The sequence below is a fragment of the Centropristis striata genome, chromosome 12, assembly GCF_030273125.1.
Source record: "Centropristis striata isolate RG_2023a ecotype Rhode Island chromosome 12, C.striata_1.0, whole genome shotgun sequence".
Lineage (NCBI taxonomy): Eukaryota > Metazoa > Chordata > Actinopteri > Perciformes > Serranidae > Centropristis > Centropristis striata.
Window position 1 is genome coordinate 15,154,366 of NC_081528.1, and position 16,036 is coordinate 15,170,401.

Sequence of the window (16,036 nt, forward strand, 5' to 3'; positions counted from 1 at the left end):
ATGCAGGGTCCAAAAAATGAAAAACATGCATATCATACTTCTGTGGTCGATTAAGTATGTTTGTATTATCGACTCTCTAGTAGCCTACTCTATGCCCTTATGCTGCATCATCATGCATTTTTTTTGTGACTATTTACTTTAACCACATACTGATTCCTCATTACAATTTCTAAAGTCAAACATGTTGAAGACCTAAACATTTTTTTTCATCTAAGCCCTTATATTGCCTACTCTTTTCAACAGTGATGCCATTGACTGTTTATATGCAAAGGTGTATGTATGTAGAACAGTAGAGATGTGATTCTCATCTACTGAAGGAGACATTTTGAACTATTTGCAAGACTAAAAATAGTATGGAAGCCAGAGTGTGAATGAATAGTTAACTTTTTTGGTAAATCAAAACATGCACACATAGAAGCTTTCATTCATTATTAATTAAACCTGATCTAACCCGATCTGTGGCACACTGAGTTTTTGCAAAAGGATCCTGCAGCAAAACTCTTTCTCTTACACACTTTCTCTTATAGACTTTGCCTCCTCTACCCTCCCCATCCACCTTCCTGTCTCATACACACTTTTAAACACACACACACACACACAGACACCACAGTGGGACGTGTTTGATATCCGTATTGATCGTTGTACCCTGTTTGTTTGTACAGAGGACAGCTGGTTGATTGCTCTCTGAGTAAGGGAGCAATTCTCCCCTGCAACGATACGCCAATACTGCTATACCTCCCCAGCATAAGTAACAGATTCCTGCTCGCACACACACACACACACACACACACACACACACACACACACCAAGGCACACGCATATATGCAGACACACAAACTTTGTATGCACAAACAAAGTATGCACTACAGGTACACATACACATTCTAGGAGGGTCAGCACACACACACACACACACACACACACACACATCCACATGCATTGTGATTGAGTCACAGGCACCAAAACATATCTGCTTACATCTTTTGGACACACAAACACACATACAGAGACACACACACAGTTAGCATTTGATCCATTTTAATAAATGTTGTTGCTACAGCCAGGAACAATAGAGTATAATAGGATGATGTATTGTTAGTCGTTCAATAGCTACAAAGTCATTTTTCTGTATGTTGGAGGCTAGGATTCCTGCCAAATGGGTGTGTGTGTGTGTGTGTGTGTGTGTGTGTGTGTGTGTGTGTGTGTGTATATTCATTCATAAAGCAATTTAACAAAACAGTTTTGTCTCAGGGCGTTTAACTTCATTAGATTGAGACAATCACAGTGTATGTGTGTGTGTATATGTATATGTGTGTGCACACCATTTGTGAACATGCTCACCTGCCAATCCCATCTCCTGTTTAAGTTTCAGTTTAATCCCGACCTCTCCCTATAGATTTTTTTATATCCCCTGTTAAAATGTCTTTCCTTTAATACATCCTTAGATATCAAGCCTCTAAGTGTCTTTGACTCAACCTTGTTTTAAAACCCCAAGACATAATTTGTTACTTATTGTGTGTGCAGATTGTCTCTGTCAATATCAGTACATCCTTGATTTATTTTGACCCCTCAGTAGAATTAAGGTGTCATCGCTTGCCAGGGGCGTGAGGTGTGGGAATTTTAAAAAAGGGACACAAGCCAAGAAACAGCCACCTGAAGGGTTGTGTTGCATTCAAAGACAGAGCCATGTGTTTAATTGTAAAACACCTTAAAAGATTGGCAGTCACATGGATGGATGGATGGATGGATGGATGGATGGATGGATGGATGGATAGATGGATAGATAGATAGATAGATAGATAGATAGATAGATAGATAGATAGATAGATAGATAGATAGATAGATAGATAGATAGATAGATAGATAGATAGATAGATATCAAGGGGTAATAGAAAAGGAAAAGAAAAACAAGAGATGGAGGATGGAGGTCAAGAATAGGACAGGGTGGGGTCTGAAGAGGAGGAGGAGGGGAAGAAGAAGGGTGGATTAGTTCCCATTTATCATTCTGACAGCTGACCCTGTGGCTGGCCTTGGGACCTCACCGCATCCTCCTCTTCTTCTCCTGATTTTTCCTCTCCTCTCCTCTGTTGTCCAGACTTTTCCACTGCTCTGATTTTTCCACTTTTTGGCCTAATTACCCACTCCCTGTCTGCGATTTTTCTTCTCACCTTCTGTTCTCTCGTTTTTCTTTCTTTCATTTTCTCTAAATTTTGAGCTACACGCTATGAGTTTTTGTTCAAGAAGGATCTAGCTGCAGAGCTGCAGGCTCAGGCCCACCTTCTCAGTCAGACCACTTTTTGGTCCTGAGCTTGAGAAGTGGTGTCTAAAATTGTTTACACCAGGGATGATAAACAGGATACAATGGCATGTGTTAATTTGTTTAAATAAGCCAACTTTTACTGACTAAAGGAGCTCACTAATGCAGCTAGCTATGCTAATGTTGTTAGCAAAATAAAGTTAACATTAGATGAAATTATTATGTATAACTTCACCACCATGGTTCCAGCGCTGTAGGTGGTCCTGAGCCTGGAGCTCTGCTGCGGGACACTATTGGTTTATTCTCATCTCCTCCTTTGCCTCCTCTCCTTTCTTCCTTCCCTCCCTCCATTTCCATCTCAACAACAAGGAGACATAAAGAATTCATGAGCTACATATATGAATGTGTTGCCTGGACCATCAGGGGAGCAGAAACTAAACTACAGTACATTTCCCCAAACGGTTGCTTTACGCCTCGTTCAGATGGCTCCCCACATGATAATAGATAGAATACTACCAGTGCTGTGTAATGAGTCTGCAATCTTCCAGAGAAAGAGATGTAATAAATTCCCTTTGGCCCTTAGCCCGAGAAAGTTGAGGAGCCTAATGTGTTCATGAATTCAGTCTGACTGCATCTAAAGAAGAGAGTATTGTGACTGTATCAAAGGACTATATGAAATATTCAAATTAAAGAATATAAAAGGGAAATGGAAAATGCCAGTTACAGTTAAACAACTTGCCTTGTGCACTGAAACTGTGGTTCAGACAGAAATTTGCAACCGTTATTAAGCACTGCACCTCTTTAACAGTCTGGCTGAACTCTTACTGAGCAAATGGGGACTGTGGTCAGCAGTCCAGGTTCTGGTTGCTCTGCTTCTCATGCTGGACCCATGTAAGCTCATTACTGCTGTGCTGCAAAACTCAACTTGACATTTCACACTGAGTGACCTTGACTGGCCCCCGCTGCAAAGCACTGACCAACCTGCAGAAATAATGTGTAGATGTTGATTGGAACAGCCACCTTTGAACTTTTTGTGCACTTGTGCTTGACTGAGGTTTCAGGGTAAACAGGACTTCATGATGAACTTAATAACGACTTTTCTGTCCTTGGGGAAATTCAACATCCAAAGGAAATAAAATGAACTCATAATCTTATAATCTCATGCTCAAGTTGTATTCAAATTTCCTCATTGTATGTTTTAGGGGTAATTAATTTGAAGGGATTGTTAAAGATCATCTAACTCCCGCTTTTTCTCACCCCCTTTTTCTCTCTCTCTCTCTCTCAGTCGCTTGGAGCAGAACTTGATTAAAAGTGTCTCAGCAGGAGCCTTTTCTGCCTACAAGAAGCTCAAGAGGATGTAAGTCTGTCTGGATAAAACTGTGTACACATACTCAAACACACACACGCAATCACACTCACACACACACACACACACACACACACACACACACACATGCACACAAATCAATGTGGATTAACGCAAGTTATCAAGCGTACAATCATGCACTGATATGCATTAACATGACTTTGTGCCTAAGAACCTCAGGAGATCTTTTTCTACTGGCACTAAACATGGATGCATTATTTTATTCATTCAATTATATTATCAGCTAAGTTAAATGATGTTCACTACAACATCAGCATCATCTGCGTAACAGTGAGTATAAGTTTATTTGAGCAGAAAATAAACCGGACCCAGTATAGAACCTTGGGGCATTCCAAGGTTAAATACAGGAATCCAGCATAAACTGACCACATTGACTTTCACACATTGAGTTCAATTTGATACCAACCGGCTGTAAATCAACTTAGCAAAACATGATTTGCTAATTCAGAGGATTTAACAAATCACTAAATGGCTCTGATTATTGTCTACAGCTTCAATAATACCATTCACAGTCTTCATTGCATCAGTAATAACACTTTGTTTTCTAAATGACAAGTAGTAGTCTGACAGATATACAGAAAAGACTTTAGTGTCTTTAAAATTTGGTTAGAAAAAAGGTAAACCAAAAAAATACATCTAAAAAATTAAATCTGCGATGACATTAAAAATAGATCTTAATTGTCAGGATCTTCACATCTTTCTTGTATTTATATTTAATAAATTATTAACCTCAGCAGAATCTACATCTAGATACCATCCAATTGGTCCAATGGCCCCATAATCAAGAGAAGTGATATTTCTTTCTTCATATGTTTGGCCGTTGGAGCAATGGGATTTCAGAAGTCCCAGACTGTGAACTGTCGTCAAGCAGAGGGGAATATCTTTAATTTGAAGTCCAAACCAGCATACACACACACACACACACACACACACACACACTCATACTCTCACTCAGTTAATCTCTTTTTGTGTCTTTCACACACACACCCACAGACATAAAACTCACTGGTGAAAAATGTCCTTATCATGCAAATGGCTGAAAATGCCAGACTTGCAGACTTGTGCAAGGTTGTAAGGTTATCCACCCATCCACCCACCCACCCACGCACACACACCCACACACACACACACACACACACACGGATAGAGTTTTAACCTCCACAGAAGTGTTAAATAATATATCTTACAGCGGTAGAGGTGAATGACATGAAACGCACTTAACATGCCACTGCTTCCAGTGTCTCTCTTGTGCTCTCCTGTCGATTCACTACTCTGTCCATCTCTCTCTCTCTCTCTCTCTCTCTCTCTCTCTCTCTCTCTCTCTCTCTCATTTACTTACACATTCTTCTTACGTCTTTTTACTCATGTCCCCTTGCCTTGACCTCTGCTGATGTATTCTGTCATGATCATTTGTCAGACAGTTCTAGGACATTCACACAGAATGAACCCCATTACTGTGTATTACAGTAACACTCCTATCTCTCTCTCTTTCTCTCTCTCACTCTCTATCTCTCTCTCTCTCCCCAGTGACTTGAGTAAGAACCAGATTTCTGACATTGCTGCCGATGCTTTCAGCGGCCTCCGTTCACTCACCTCACTGTAAGTATGACACACGTGCATGCAGACACACACACACACACACACACACACACACACACACACATATCCAGACAGGAAAGTAATTGCGTTTCCGGACATTTAGCAAATAAAAATGTTGTCGCTGTCAATGTTGACAACTGGACCACAACACTAGAGAGTGTGCGTATGCGCTGCATGTGTGTCTTTGTATTTGTCTCTGCGTGTGTGTAATTGTACATGCATGTAATCAGGCAGTGCGTGTGTGTGTGTCTGAGGTTGAATGTGATAAGAACATGAAGGACAGTTTAATTTGAATCAATCTGGAGCATGAAAATGAGACAGACAGACAAGAAGGAGTAGACAAGGTGAACTCTGGGTGTTAAAACTGAACACACACACACACACACACACTCACACACACAGTCAAGTCAGTTGAACTGGAATGTCACAGAGAGGCGCGACTTCTGAGGCCAGCTGAGGCGTGATCTAGTAAAGTATAAAATTGCTCAAGTGAATTAAATGGTTGCAAATGCAATTGGAAGCACATCCCAAACATGATTTCAGTTTTTAACGATCAAATGAGATAAATGGTCCAACAGTGTGCTCAATGAGAAAAGACTGAGTGCTGAAATTACTGTGCTATACGTGTTTTTTTTAATAATTTGAGAACAAATTGCACTGCACTAGAAACAGACAACTTCCCTTTTTGATTGTACACTCATTCAGTTCCTGTCCCTTTAAGAGTTATTGGAATTTTATAGGAGATGGGGTTTTTTTTCAAAAAACAAAAAAATAACAAAGAACATTTTGGTCAAAGGTGTACATTCGAATAGTTATGTATTAAGGTGTTGCTGACCAATGAAAACCATATATCTTCAACAGCTAGACAGGGAATGAAGAGAGGGATCTGCGTTGACAAGAAAAAAGCTGCGTATCAGAGGAATAAAATGTTAGTTTTCTGATTGTTTCACAGCAGTTACATTCAAAAGTACAAATCAAAATGCCCTCTCCTTTGCAGAACCCTGTGGGAATGTGTTTTATTTGTCCGATAACAGCCTGTGCACCCTGTTATCGGCTGTGGGTTACACACCTACATGGCCCTCAAAGGTTCTTTGGACACAGAAAAATAAGAAAAAGGAGCAGGATAGGCTATTCCTGCATATTATACCTTAACAATTCCACGTATTATCTGAAAAAAGCAGTGTCACAATTTTAAAGAAATATTTTGACATTTAGGGGTGTCATGTTTTTCACCGGATGGCAACTAAAGCATAAGTCTTCTTGAGTCACAGGCTTTTTTTCAGCTGAGAAACCTTCATATGACAGCTGACAAACAACTTAACACAAGCATCAAACTTTGCCAACCACTGACAATTTTTGATTTGAATGTGCACATATTTTACAAAATTAATCCTACCACACCACTGTTATATTCAGCAGCCCTGTGGATAGGATGTGAATATGAATGCATAATACTGTAAGTTATACTTGTCAGAGAGGCCAACTGTGAAGGGATGCTGGTTTAATCCTGCAAAAACAGCATTTCAATTACTTGTTCGCTGTATGCTGTTTCTCACGACAACAATTTAGGAATTAAAATGGAAAACTCCCCAAAATACACTTTAATATTGTACTTGTGGATGCAGAGCAGGTCCCCTCTCCAGTGGCGGATTAGAGCAGTATTAACGTCCACAAAATAACAATGTATTTACTGTGCTTCGCAGCCAGCTCCAGACCACACAAGTCTCAATGTGTTGTGAAGAGAGCCTTGTAAACACTGTAAATTATGTTGTTTTGACTGTCCTGTGCAGGGTGTTGTACGGCAACAAGATCACAGAGCTGCCCAAGGGATTGTTTGATGGACTGGTTTCCCTGCAGCTACTGTAAGTACTGTCTGTGTGGTCTGCTCTTATGTGTGTACCTGTGTGTATATATGTGTGGTCCCTCTTGAAAACAATTGAAATGCATTATTCAGTACACAAATGGATATCACATTCAAATATGTGATGAACTACTCAGGAAAATTTATGGTCATATATTCGTAACAGTTTGGTGCAAAATACCATACAGCTATTGTTTCCTTTAGAAAATGGACCTAGACTCAACTGATGAACATGTGATATGTGAAATAAAGAGCAGCCGGAAAGGTTGCAGTATATGCTAGGGAAATGATGGTTTGCAGCCCCCAATTTGGAAAAGTAGCCAGGTGTACCAGCACAGAAGCAAACAATGCACTGCTGTTAATGGGGGCAGCAGTAAAAGGTTTTTTTAATAGCTAAAACAATCTATATTAATTTAAGTGTTTGATATATTTAGATCATTCTGTTGCTTTACCTCCTTGCCATCAGACAGCCTTGTTTACATTTATTCAGGATGAATTAATCCATTTTCTGTGCTCTTTTCCAAGCCACCAGACTCCATTGGCAAAAGCAGTCATTTTACCTCACATAACACAGGAGTGGCTGATGTGCTGCTGCCTTGATTTTTTGGTTAGTTTTGTTATTGTGTGAATTTGGTGTTTTGAAGGGTTAGTTCCCATTCACCACAGTCAACAAGAGCACAAACAAACTGACCAATCAATGCAGTGGTAGACCACCAACTTCCAAGTTCTGCAAGCTTAAATTACTGTTTTTGTCAATGGAGTCTGGTGGCTTTGAAGATAGAGCAAAGATAACGGCTTCACTTAGCCCCATGTACACTTTAACAGGGCTGTATGACAGCAAGCAAAAGTACTGATGTTGATTTTGTTTTTATTGCCGTTTTAATGGTTCTAATTGGAGTATTGTAATGGTAAGTATGTTTGTCTGAATTTGTTTTTAGTGTTGTACTGAATTCTCCCTGGTTAGGGTGATTTGGTGACTCTGCATCAGAGAGTCATATCTACAGTACATTACCTTTGTACAATGATCAAAGCTAAGGCAAATTTTATGCGCCTCAATATACAATGTGGTGGTAATTTTATGAGGAAGAGCAAATCTTGGTAATCATCACCATCGCACTGGAACAACTGTAGAAGAATCCCCTCTTCATTCATAACCCTCCATCTGTCCTGTGTCCGTGTGTGTGTGCAGAAAAGTCTTCCTTCAATGATCAACATGAACCAAATTGATGCACTGTAATAAAAACTGTAATCTCCCACAGTTCTTCTAACATTTAGGGTCTACTAGGAGGAAAACTATTAATTAACTGTAAATATTTCAGGCAGAGGTTTAAACTGTAGCTGTGGTTCAGCATGCAAGCAGTAAAAAATTTGTACACCTATAAGATCGGTACTGTATGTGGCATATGGTCCTCGCGAATGCCGCAGTCCACTGCAGAAACAGCTAATGTTCTGGGCTTTTCCGTCGTAAAGTGAAGCGAAGCAAAGAGAATGAGGATGAGTGAATCTAACCCACAAACACCTTTTACGGGCTTAGGTGGATCATTGGGATGCATGGTGCATAGTCAGACACAGAGAGGGGGAGAGGATGGATAGATAAACTAATGGATGGATTGAGACGGGAAAGATCGAAAAAAGACATGGACATATGAAGGAAGACGGACATGGAGAATGCAGATAAGATTAGAGAGAGATTAAATTTGTTTATAATAAGAGACATCATTAAAATTTACTCTCACCTGATTGGAAAAGCATTTCTCTCATGCCTTGTCAAAAACACTAAAACACTGAATGCTTTTTTTATTTTTATCGATGCATCCCTTAATAAGATAATTCAGGACTGCTTGTGTAAGTGAATCACTAGTTAATATTCATGTCTTGCCACATCATTGGTCAATCCGACAAAGACACTGCCTGCGGGTGTTGGCGCTCGCTCAGCAGGCGTTGGGAAGGGAATATGTCTTTTAATATTTCGCCGCTGCCGGAAGAAAAATCTCCAAGAAGTCGGTCAGGAATTTCAAAATGCTGTTACTCTCACATATAGTAATAATTATAAAATTTATATTAGCTTTCACTGGTGAATCAAGCAGCATGTCAACCTTCCATGACAAAGATGTGTTTACTGCTTTGTATAGCTACCTTTCTGCTGTTTATATTGTCTGCGCTGCTTTGTTTTACTGGTGCAGTTTCAAGTAATTAGTTCCCCCCGTGAGCTGCCTAATGAGGCGTGGATATGTCGCAAAGCAGCATGTGTGTGTATCTGTCTCTTAGTGGTGTGTGTGTGCGTGTGTGTATAAGCAGGTTTTGCCAGTATAGGCGCTCGTTAGGATGAGTTGGGATGATTAAGCCGAGCTTCTGTACCAAGCACCGAGTTAGTCACCTGTCAGACAAAGACAGAAAGAGAGTATAGTGTGAGAGGGGGAAAAGAAATAAAGAATGAAAGAAAAGTTTGTGTGATAAAAGAGTAAAAAGATTCCAAAGTGGAGGAAAGAAAAGTAAGAGGCAAAAAGCTGTCAACTTGGCTGTATTAGCTAATGAAGTGCAGGTATGAAAGAGGAGATGGAGGAAAGGGTGGAGGTGTGAACCTTTCCTGTCATTTACCTAATCCCTCTATCACATTTCTCATTTCCCTTTCTCTCTCTGCTCCATTCTGTCTGCCAGCCTCTTTCACTTAATTGTATATCTGTGTCACTCAAAATTAAATTTTCGCCTGTCCCTCCGCTGTCTCACTCCATTATTTCCTCCATCCCATCCCATCTTCATTCTTCTATCTCTTCTTTTCTCTTTTTTTCCCTTTTTCCCCCCTCGCCATCTGTCTCTCCCATCAAAACAAGATATTACACTCCGACCCAACAGTACATATTCCCCTCCTGCTCCAGAAGAGAAAGTGAGAATATATAAAAACCACAATTTTCAGATTTATGTGTCACGGCCAGAAAAAATATAATCATGGCTGTGTGGAGTGGGTAGGAGAGGCTGTAGGGAGGGACAGTGGGAGAAATAGGAAGAAAAAAGAGAAGAAGAAGAAGAGGACAGGGGAGTTTTGCAGCAGAGATGCATCTAAAAGAAAAAAAACTCATTATCCGAATGTGTGTTTATCTTGTGTTTTTGTTGTGCACAGAGATAACAAAGCAATAAGTAAAACAAATATTAATAAATAACAAATGTCTCGTGCTTGTGTTTCAGGTTGCTGAACGCCAACAAAATTAACTGTTTGAGAGTTAACACCTTCCAGGACCTGCAGAACCTCAACCTGCTGTCGCTGTACGACAACAAGCTGCAAACAATCAGCAAAGGACTGTTCGCCCCGCTGCGCTCCATCAAGACTCTGTAAGTGCCGACATCCTTTTATAATGTTTTTATTAATTCAGCTGCAACTATTAAATAAATCAGCAACTTTTTTGATAATTTGCTCATCATTTAAATTGTTATTCATTAGAAAAGGGCTATTTCTTTTTTTAAATGTGACATTTTAATGCTTTTCTCTGTAAAATATAACAGGAAATTGAATATATTAACAATGTTTTGGTCTATTAATAAGAAAAAATTTAACCAGTCTTTGAGAAATATTAAAAACTTTTTTTTAATTTAATAAACAAAACATTTATTGTTTTTCTCGCATCCCTTAATGGTGAACGAAGATTTTGACAAAAGGAGAAAGGTCTCGATGAATTAAAGGAAATATCAGGCCACATTTAACAACAGTAAAACTATCTCAAGACTCTTTACAAACTGTCCCACAACTCGTAAACCCACTACAGTTCCGACATTTAAAACACTTCCTCATAAACTGTTGCATGCACGCCCACGTTGCATGCATTGTGAATAAGATTTTGGCAAAAACGCATGTGTTTGGGAGGCACTAAGCATCCGACCGGATAGATGAGAGTTGGATTACACTGCACATATTTTATGAGAGATTATAAATGAATGTTTTGATACATTTTTGCTGTGGTTAAACACATGCAAAGTTTTCTTCCCAAATTCATGTGAGCAATTGATAAACAAATGATCACTTTGGGGGCGAAGCATTCGTTTCACCCATGAATTGATGCAATGATGGTGAATTGATGCTGATGTTGCACTGAAGATGATTATCAATACAGACAGAGGAAAGAGGACAACATACGTAGAAATACAATTTCATAACTGTGAAGTTTACATCGCTTGTTAATCAGGCAACATGTAAAATACTTTGATGTATTTATAGCTTCAGCATTTGGTTTCTTTTCTCTGTTTAATCAATGAAGGCTATTGGTGTTAATTGGTGTAAATTGTACAGTTCCTCTGTTCTAATCACTGTGTCTGCTGCTTGAATCATAAAATACCTTATTTCCTATTGCTACAGGATTAGTTCTAGGAGAAATGTTGTAGCAGACATCAGCAGTTTAAAGCAAAAAAATGAAAAAGCTTTGATGGGTTTTGGTTTTAAAGTTTAAGTAAAGTACAAGAAAATTAAAAGTTTAAAATATAAAAGTTTGCCAAAACACATGACAACTTTGCAGTCCTCTTCTTTTCTTGTAACAAACTCATCTTCCTCTGTCCCTCTCAGTCATCTGGCCCAGAATCCCTTTATGTGTGACTGTCACCTGAAGTGGCTGGCTGACTACCTGTTTGACAACCCTATTGAGACGAGTGGAGCGCGCTGCAGCCATCCCAGAAGGTTGGCAAACAAGCGCATCAGCCAGGTGAAAGGCAAGAAGTTCAGGTGCACAGGTAAGAAATGACATAACACAAACACACCTAAACACAAGCAAACATGGAGGGAGTCACCTCTGACTCATACTAATCAGGTGAAAGGTAAAATGTCACGACATAAAACATTATCAATAGTTTTAAAGCCATGTCGGTTTATGTGTGCAATTAGAGATGTGCGTTTATTGAAACACACACACACACACACACACACACACACACCAGTCTCTATGTCTCTCTGTGGTGGCATTTTATGACTGTTATTTCCTTTGATACGAGCCGCGGGTCTCACTAATTACAACACAGGCCAATTCACTACACTGGAGCAGCACAATAACAGACTCAGCAGGGACTGGCCATACACTGTGATCGCCCACTTGTGTGAGCGTGTGAACGAGTGTCTGTATTGCGTGCCACTGTTATTTTTAGTTTTTATTTAATGGGGTGGCTGCCAGCAGATATCCTGGCAAAAGTTGTCTCTTCACACACAAATTAATATATGCTCATTAATTGTAAATAAATGACTCATACACTGTCAACACCAAGTAGACTGAAAGCATAAACATAACAGCAGAGGTCCTGCTTTAAACAAAAGGAAAACTTAATAAATAACACCCCACAAAATACAATAAATAACTTGAAAATGTGTTCCATCGTTCATTTCCTGGATGAAACAGGCAACAGTTCAAAGTGTTTGGCTAAATTAATTTAAGCTCATTTAATAAAAATACACACATACACACACACGTTACCAAGTCTGTACAACAAACAAATGTAATGTGAAATGTTACTAAGTACATTTACTCAAGTACTTTACTTAAGTATCATTTTGAGATACTTGTACTTTACTTGAGTATTTACATTTAATGTAACTTTATACTTCTACACTACTACATTTTAAAGCAAATGTTGTACTTCTTACCCCACTACATTTAGCTGACAGCTTTAGTTACTTTTCAGGTCGAGATTTACCATGACAAACATGATACAATTAAAGTGATGAGACATTTTAAAAAAAGGGAAAAAAAGAAAAAGATAAAACCTCATAACAGTATATTAAAATGAGCCTTATCTATCTGCTTCTTACATAAATGCATAATAATAATAATAATATAATATGGTAGTATCTTTTTAATATATTAAACAATCTGAGTGGGGCCATTTTGCATAACAAATACTTTTAGTTTTGGTACTTTAAGTACATTTTGATGCTGATACTTTTGTACTTTTTAATGCAGGACTTTTACTTGTAGTGGAGTCATTTCACAGTGTGGTATTAGTACTTTTAGTTAACTAAAGGATTCCAACACCACTGCAAACAAAGACAGCCAACTGACCACTTTGGACGTTCTTTGCTGTGTTGGTTTCTGTTTGGCTAGAATGGAGCTGAGTAGACACAAAAGTCGAAAATGTTTAACCTGCTAGACAAAAAATGCAATGTAAATTCTGCTTTTTAAATCAATCAATAGAGGTTGAGGCAGTTTAACATGTACTTTTGGTTTGTGTGTCTGACTGTAAACTTCACTTCCTCAGTGTCTCTTTGCAGTAAACGTTATTTACTGTCTTAAATATTGTGCCTTTTTTATCGATCACTGAAAAAAATAATAATGTAAAACCCCCTTTCAGACATTTTTACAAACTATTTGAATAGTGTGAGAGTAATGCTGTAAGCAAATAATTGGTTTTCAAGGCAGCATTGTAGTAGACCTCTGTAAACTGTATTAGTGCCAACAGCCACTTTAACCTCACACTGAATGAGATTGTGCTGAGAAAAGATGATCATGAAGGAGATTATCAGAGCAGGAGGAAAATTGACTACTTTAATTCTCTTTAAAAAGCATCAGCATTACACTGAGCTGGTTTGAGTAAAAAACAGGCATTTCACTCAGATGTCTCACACAATTACACAAAATACTTAGAAAATCATCACAGTCACTGATAAGTTGGTGACGTGATATTTCCACTCCCAGCCTAAACCAGGATCACAATATATAGCAAAACCAATACTATTAAATACTGAAGCTTTTGTCCCAAAGTGCTTTGCCATATCCTGAGCCCATGTGGGACATTTTTAGCATGGAAGGTCTCAGTTGTAAGCAAGCCCTCCATGTTAGAGCTCTGCCCCTGGAGCTAATCAACATAACTAGATTACAAATGCTTCCAAAGCGGGTTCTGGCTGTCCTCTTTGCTTCGGCCCTTGCTGTCTGCAGTCCCATGCCTCTCTTGCATCTCCTCTTCCTCTCTGGACCTGTGTGGACATTTTTCGCTATTGATGGGCAGTTCTCTGGTCCCGTACCCTTCTTGTGTGGATCTGCAGCTGTCTGTTGCCTCTCCTATCCTGTATGGACCCCGCCCCCTGACTGATTGGTGCAGCTCTCTGTTGCCCCACCTTCCTCCTGTGTGGACCTGCATTCTGATTGGTTCGTGCAGCTGTCTCTTGTGCTTGATCTAACCATGTGGCCCCGCCTACTGTGGCATCACATGGTTCCGTCAAGCGCCAGGGACCGCCGAGCACACACCCACCTGCCTCTCCCAGCCAATCACGCGCCTTGGAGCAAAAATTAAGGGCTAATTACTTTACCTCTGTTTGTTTGTTTTTATGTGCAGGGATTCTTATGCATGGGGTTCTAACTGTGGTTGAAATAAGTGGACATTAATAGGTCAACTTCAGAATATTTAAATCCGTGATAGATATCAATAATTTAAGACGCTCAAAATGTTCAACTGCCCACCACTGAGCTCAGATTTTTCTTTTTCTTTAGTGTTGTTTACCTTGGAAAGCATTGATGTGTCTTTGTAGGGTCTCAGACCACATAAAGTTCATGCGGTTCAATAAGGAACAGGGCTAGACCATGGACTGTATTTAAAGATGGTGACACGTCTTCACTTCCTACTGTATAAATATAAAGCCAAAAAATCCTTGATACGGGTCCTGATGAGGCCATTTGAAGCTAAAGACTGAGCAGTAGTTATCAGCCGGTGGAGCCGGGGTATTGAGGTCTCGCCCCTACACCAACCCAACTAGATGCTAGTCAATGACAGGTATCAATCAGGCGCCCCGCCCCTTTTTAATTTATATCAACCCCCCTGGGTTTATTACATACTGCAGCCAGCCACCAGATTAATCTTTGACACAGAAAAATTCCAAAACCCTACAATGTCTAGCCAGTTAGAGAGAGGGGTGGGACTGATGTCATGTTATTTTAAAATGTAGTTTGTATTCTTCTTTGTGTAAATGCATGTCGAAATACTGCAGAAAAGAGTGTGACACTGCAGGACGATAACAAAGCTTACTGATAATAAGTGATTAATAAGAAGCTGTGTTATTTACAATATTGTGGATTGCCGTTGTTAGCCGCATCCGTATGCTTGAGTAGCTCCTGCAGTTTATGTTCACGACCACAGCCACACTATGTCCCACATGCTTTTCATCTGGTCTCACCTGTGCACCTGTGGCAGTGCTTCAGTGGCTCGTGTGACTGATTGCACCACCTCTATAACAAATGCTTCACCCTTTTCTGCTCCAACTGAGGGAAAAAAAATCTAATAATGTTATATGGGTTTCCTCATTCTTTTCTTCTTTACTAGTATATAAAAAACCTTCTCACCCACATTTTTTGCTCCTTTTCTTCCCTTTACTCCTCGCTCACTCCCTCGCTCTTTCCTTTCTGTCAACTTGCCAACCAACAAGGTTTGAGTAGCCCAGAGACACACAGACATCATTGGAGAGCAGTGATCATTTACTGAGTTTAAAATCAATGATCATTGCAAATGTTCCTTCAATAGGTGGTCTTAGTTTTTTGAACAGTGATCAGCAGAAAACATATGAGCCATAAAGGGTGTGTGCCAGGAGACAGAGAATGAAAGAGTCAGTTTAAGAGCAGTCTGATAGGAGAGTGGCGAGAAAAAAGAAAAGGTAAAATTGAACAGATAGACAGACAAGGTTGGAAAGAGAGAGAGGTAATGAGAATCATGAGAACTATAAAGCGTGTTTGTGGTGCACAAATACAAGTGCTGCCTGATGTAAACCAGCTCTGTTCCACAGCCACTGGCGGTCATAAATAATATCTGCTCACATTATATCTAAATAACAGAAGTGGTCTCTGGCTCACCTTGTTAAATAAAAACATTCAGGGTTAAACCACATTTATCAACAAAATGATTCTATAAAAGCGGCATGAATATCTGTTTGTTAATTTGATTTACAGTGGTAGTCATGTACCCCACCCCCTGCACCAG

At 39.5% G+C, this 16,036-nt stretch overlaps 1 protein-coding gene across 1 annotated transcript in view; it reads left to right on the forward strand.

Annotated features, from left to right (window-relative positions):
* slit3 (slit homolog 3 (Drosophila)) overlaps positions 1–16,036 on the forward strand; it is a 305,681-nt gene that overhangs the window by 224,106 nt on the left and 65,539 nt on the right. Inside the window, exons 10-14 of the mRNA XM_059345733.1 lie at positions 3,544–3,615; positions 5,173–5,244; positions 7,035–7,106; positions 10,289–10,432; positions 11,655–11,818. Of these exons, the coding sequence (XP_059201716.1) occupies positions 3,544–3,615; positions 5,173–5,244; positions 7,035–7,106; positions 10,289–10,432; positions 11,655–11,818 (524 nt within the window). The remainder of the gene's footprint in view (positions 1–3,543; positions 3,616–5,172; positions 5,245–7,034; positions 7,107–10,288; positions 10,433–11,654; positions 11,819–16,036) is intronic.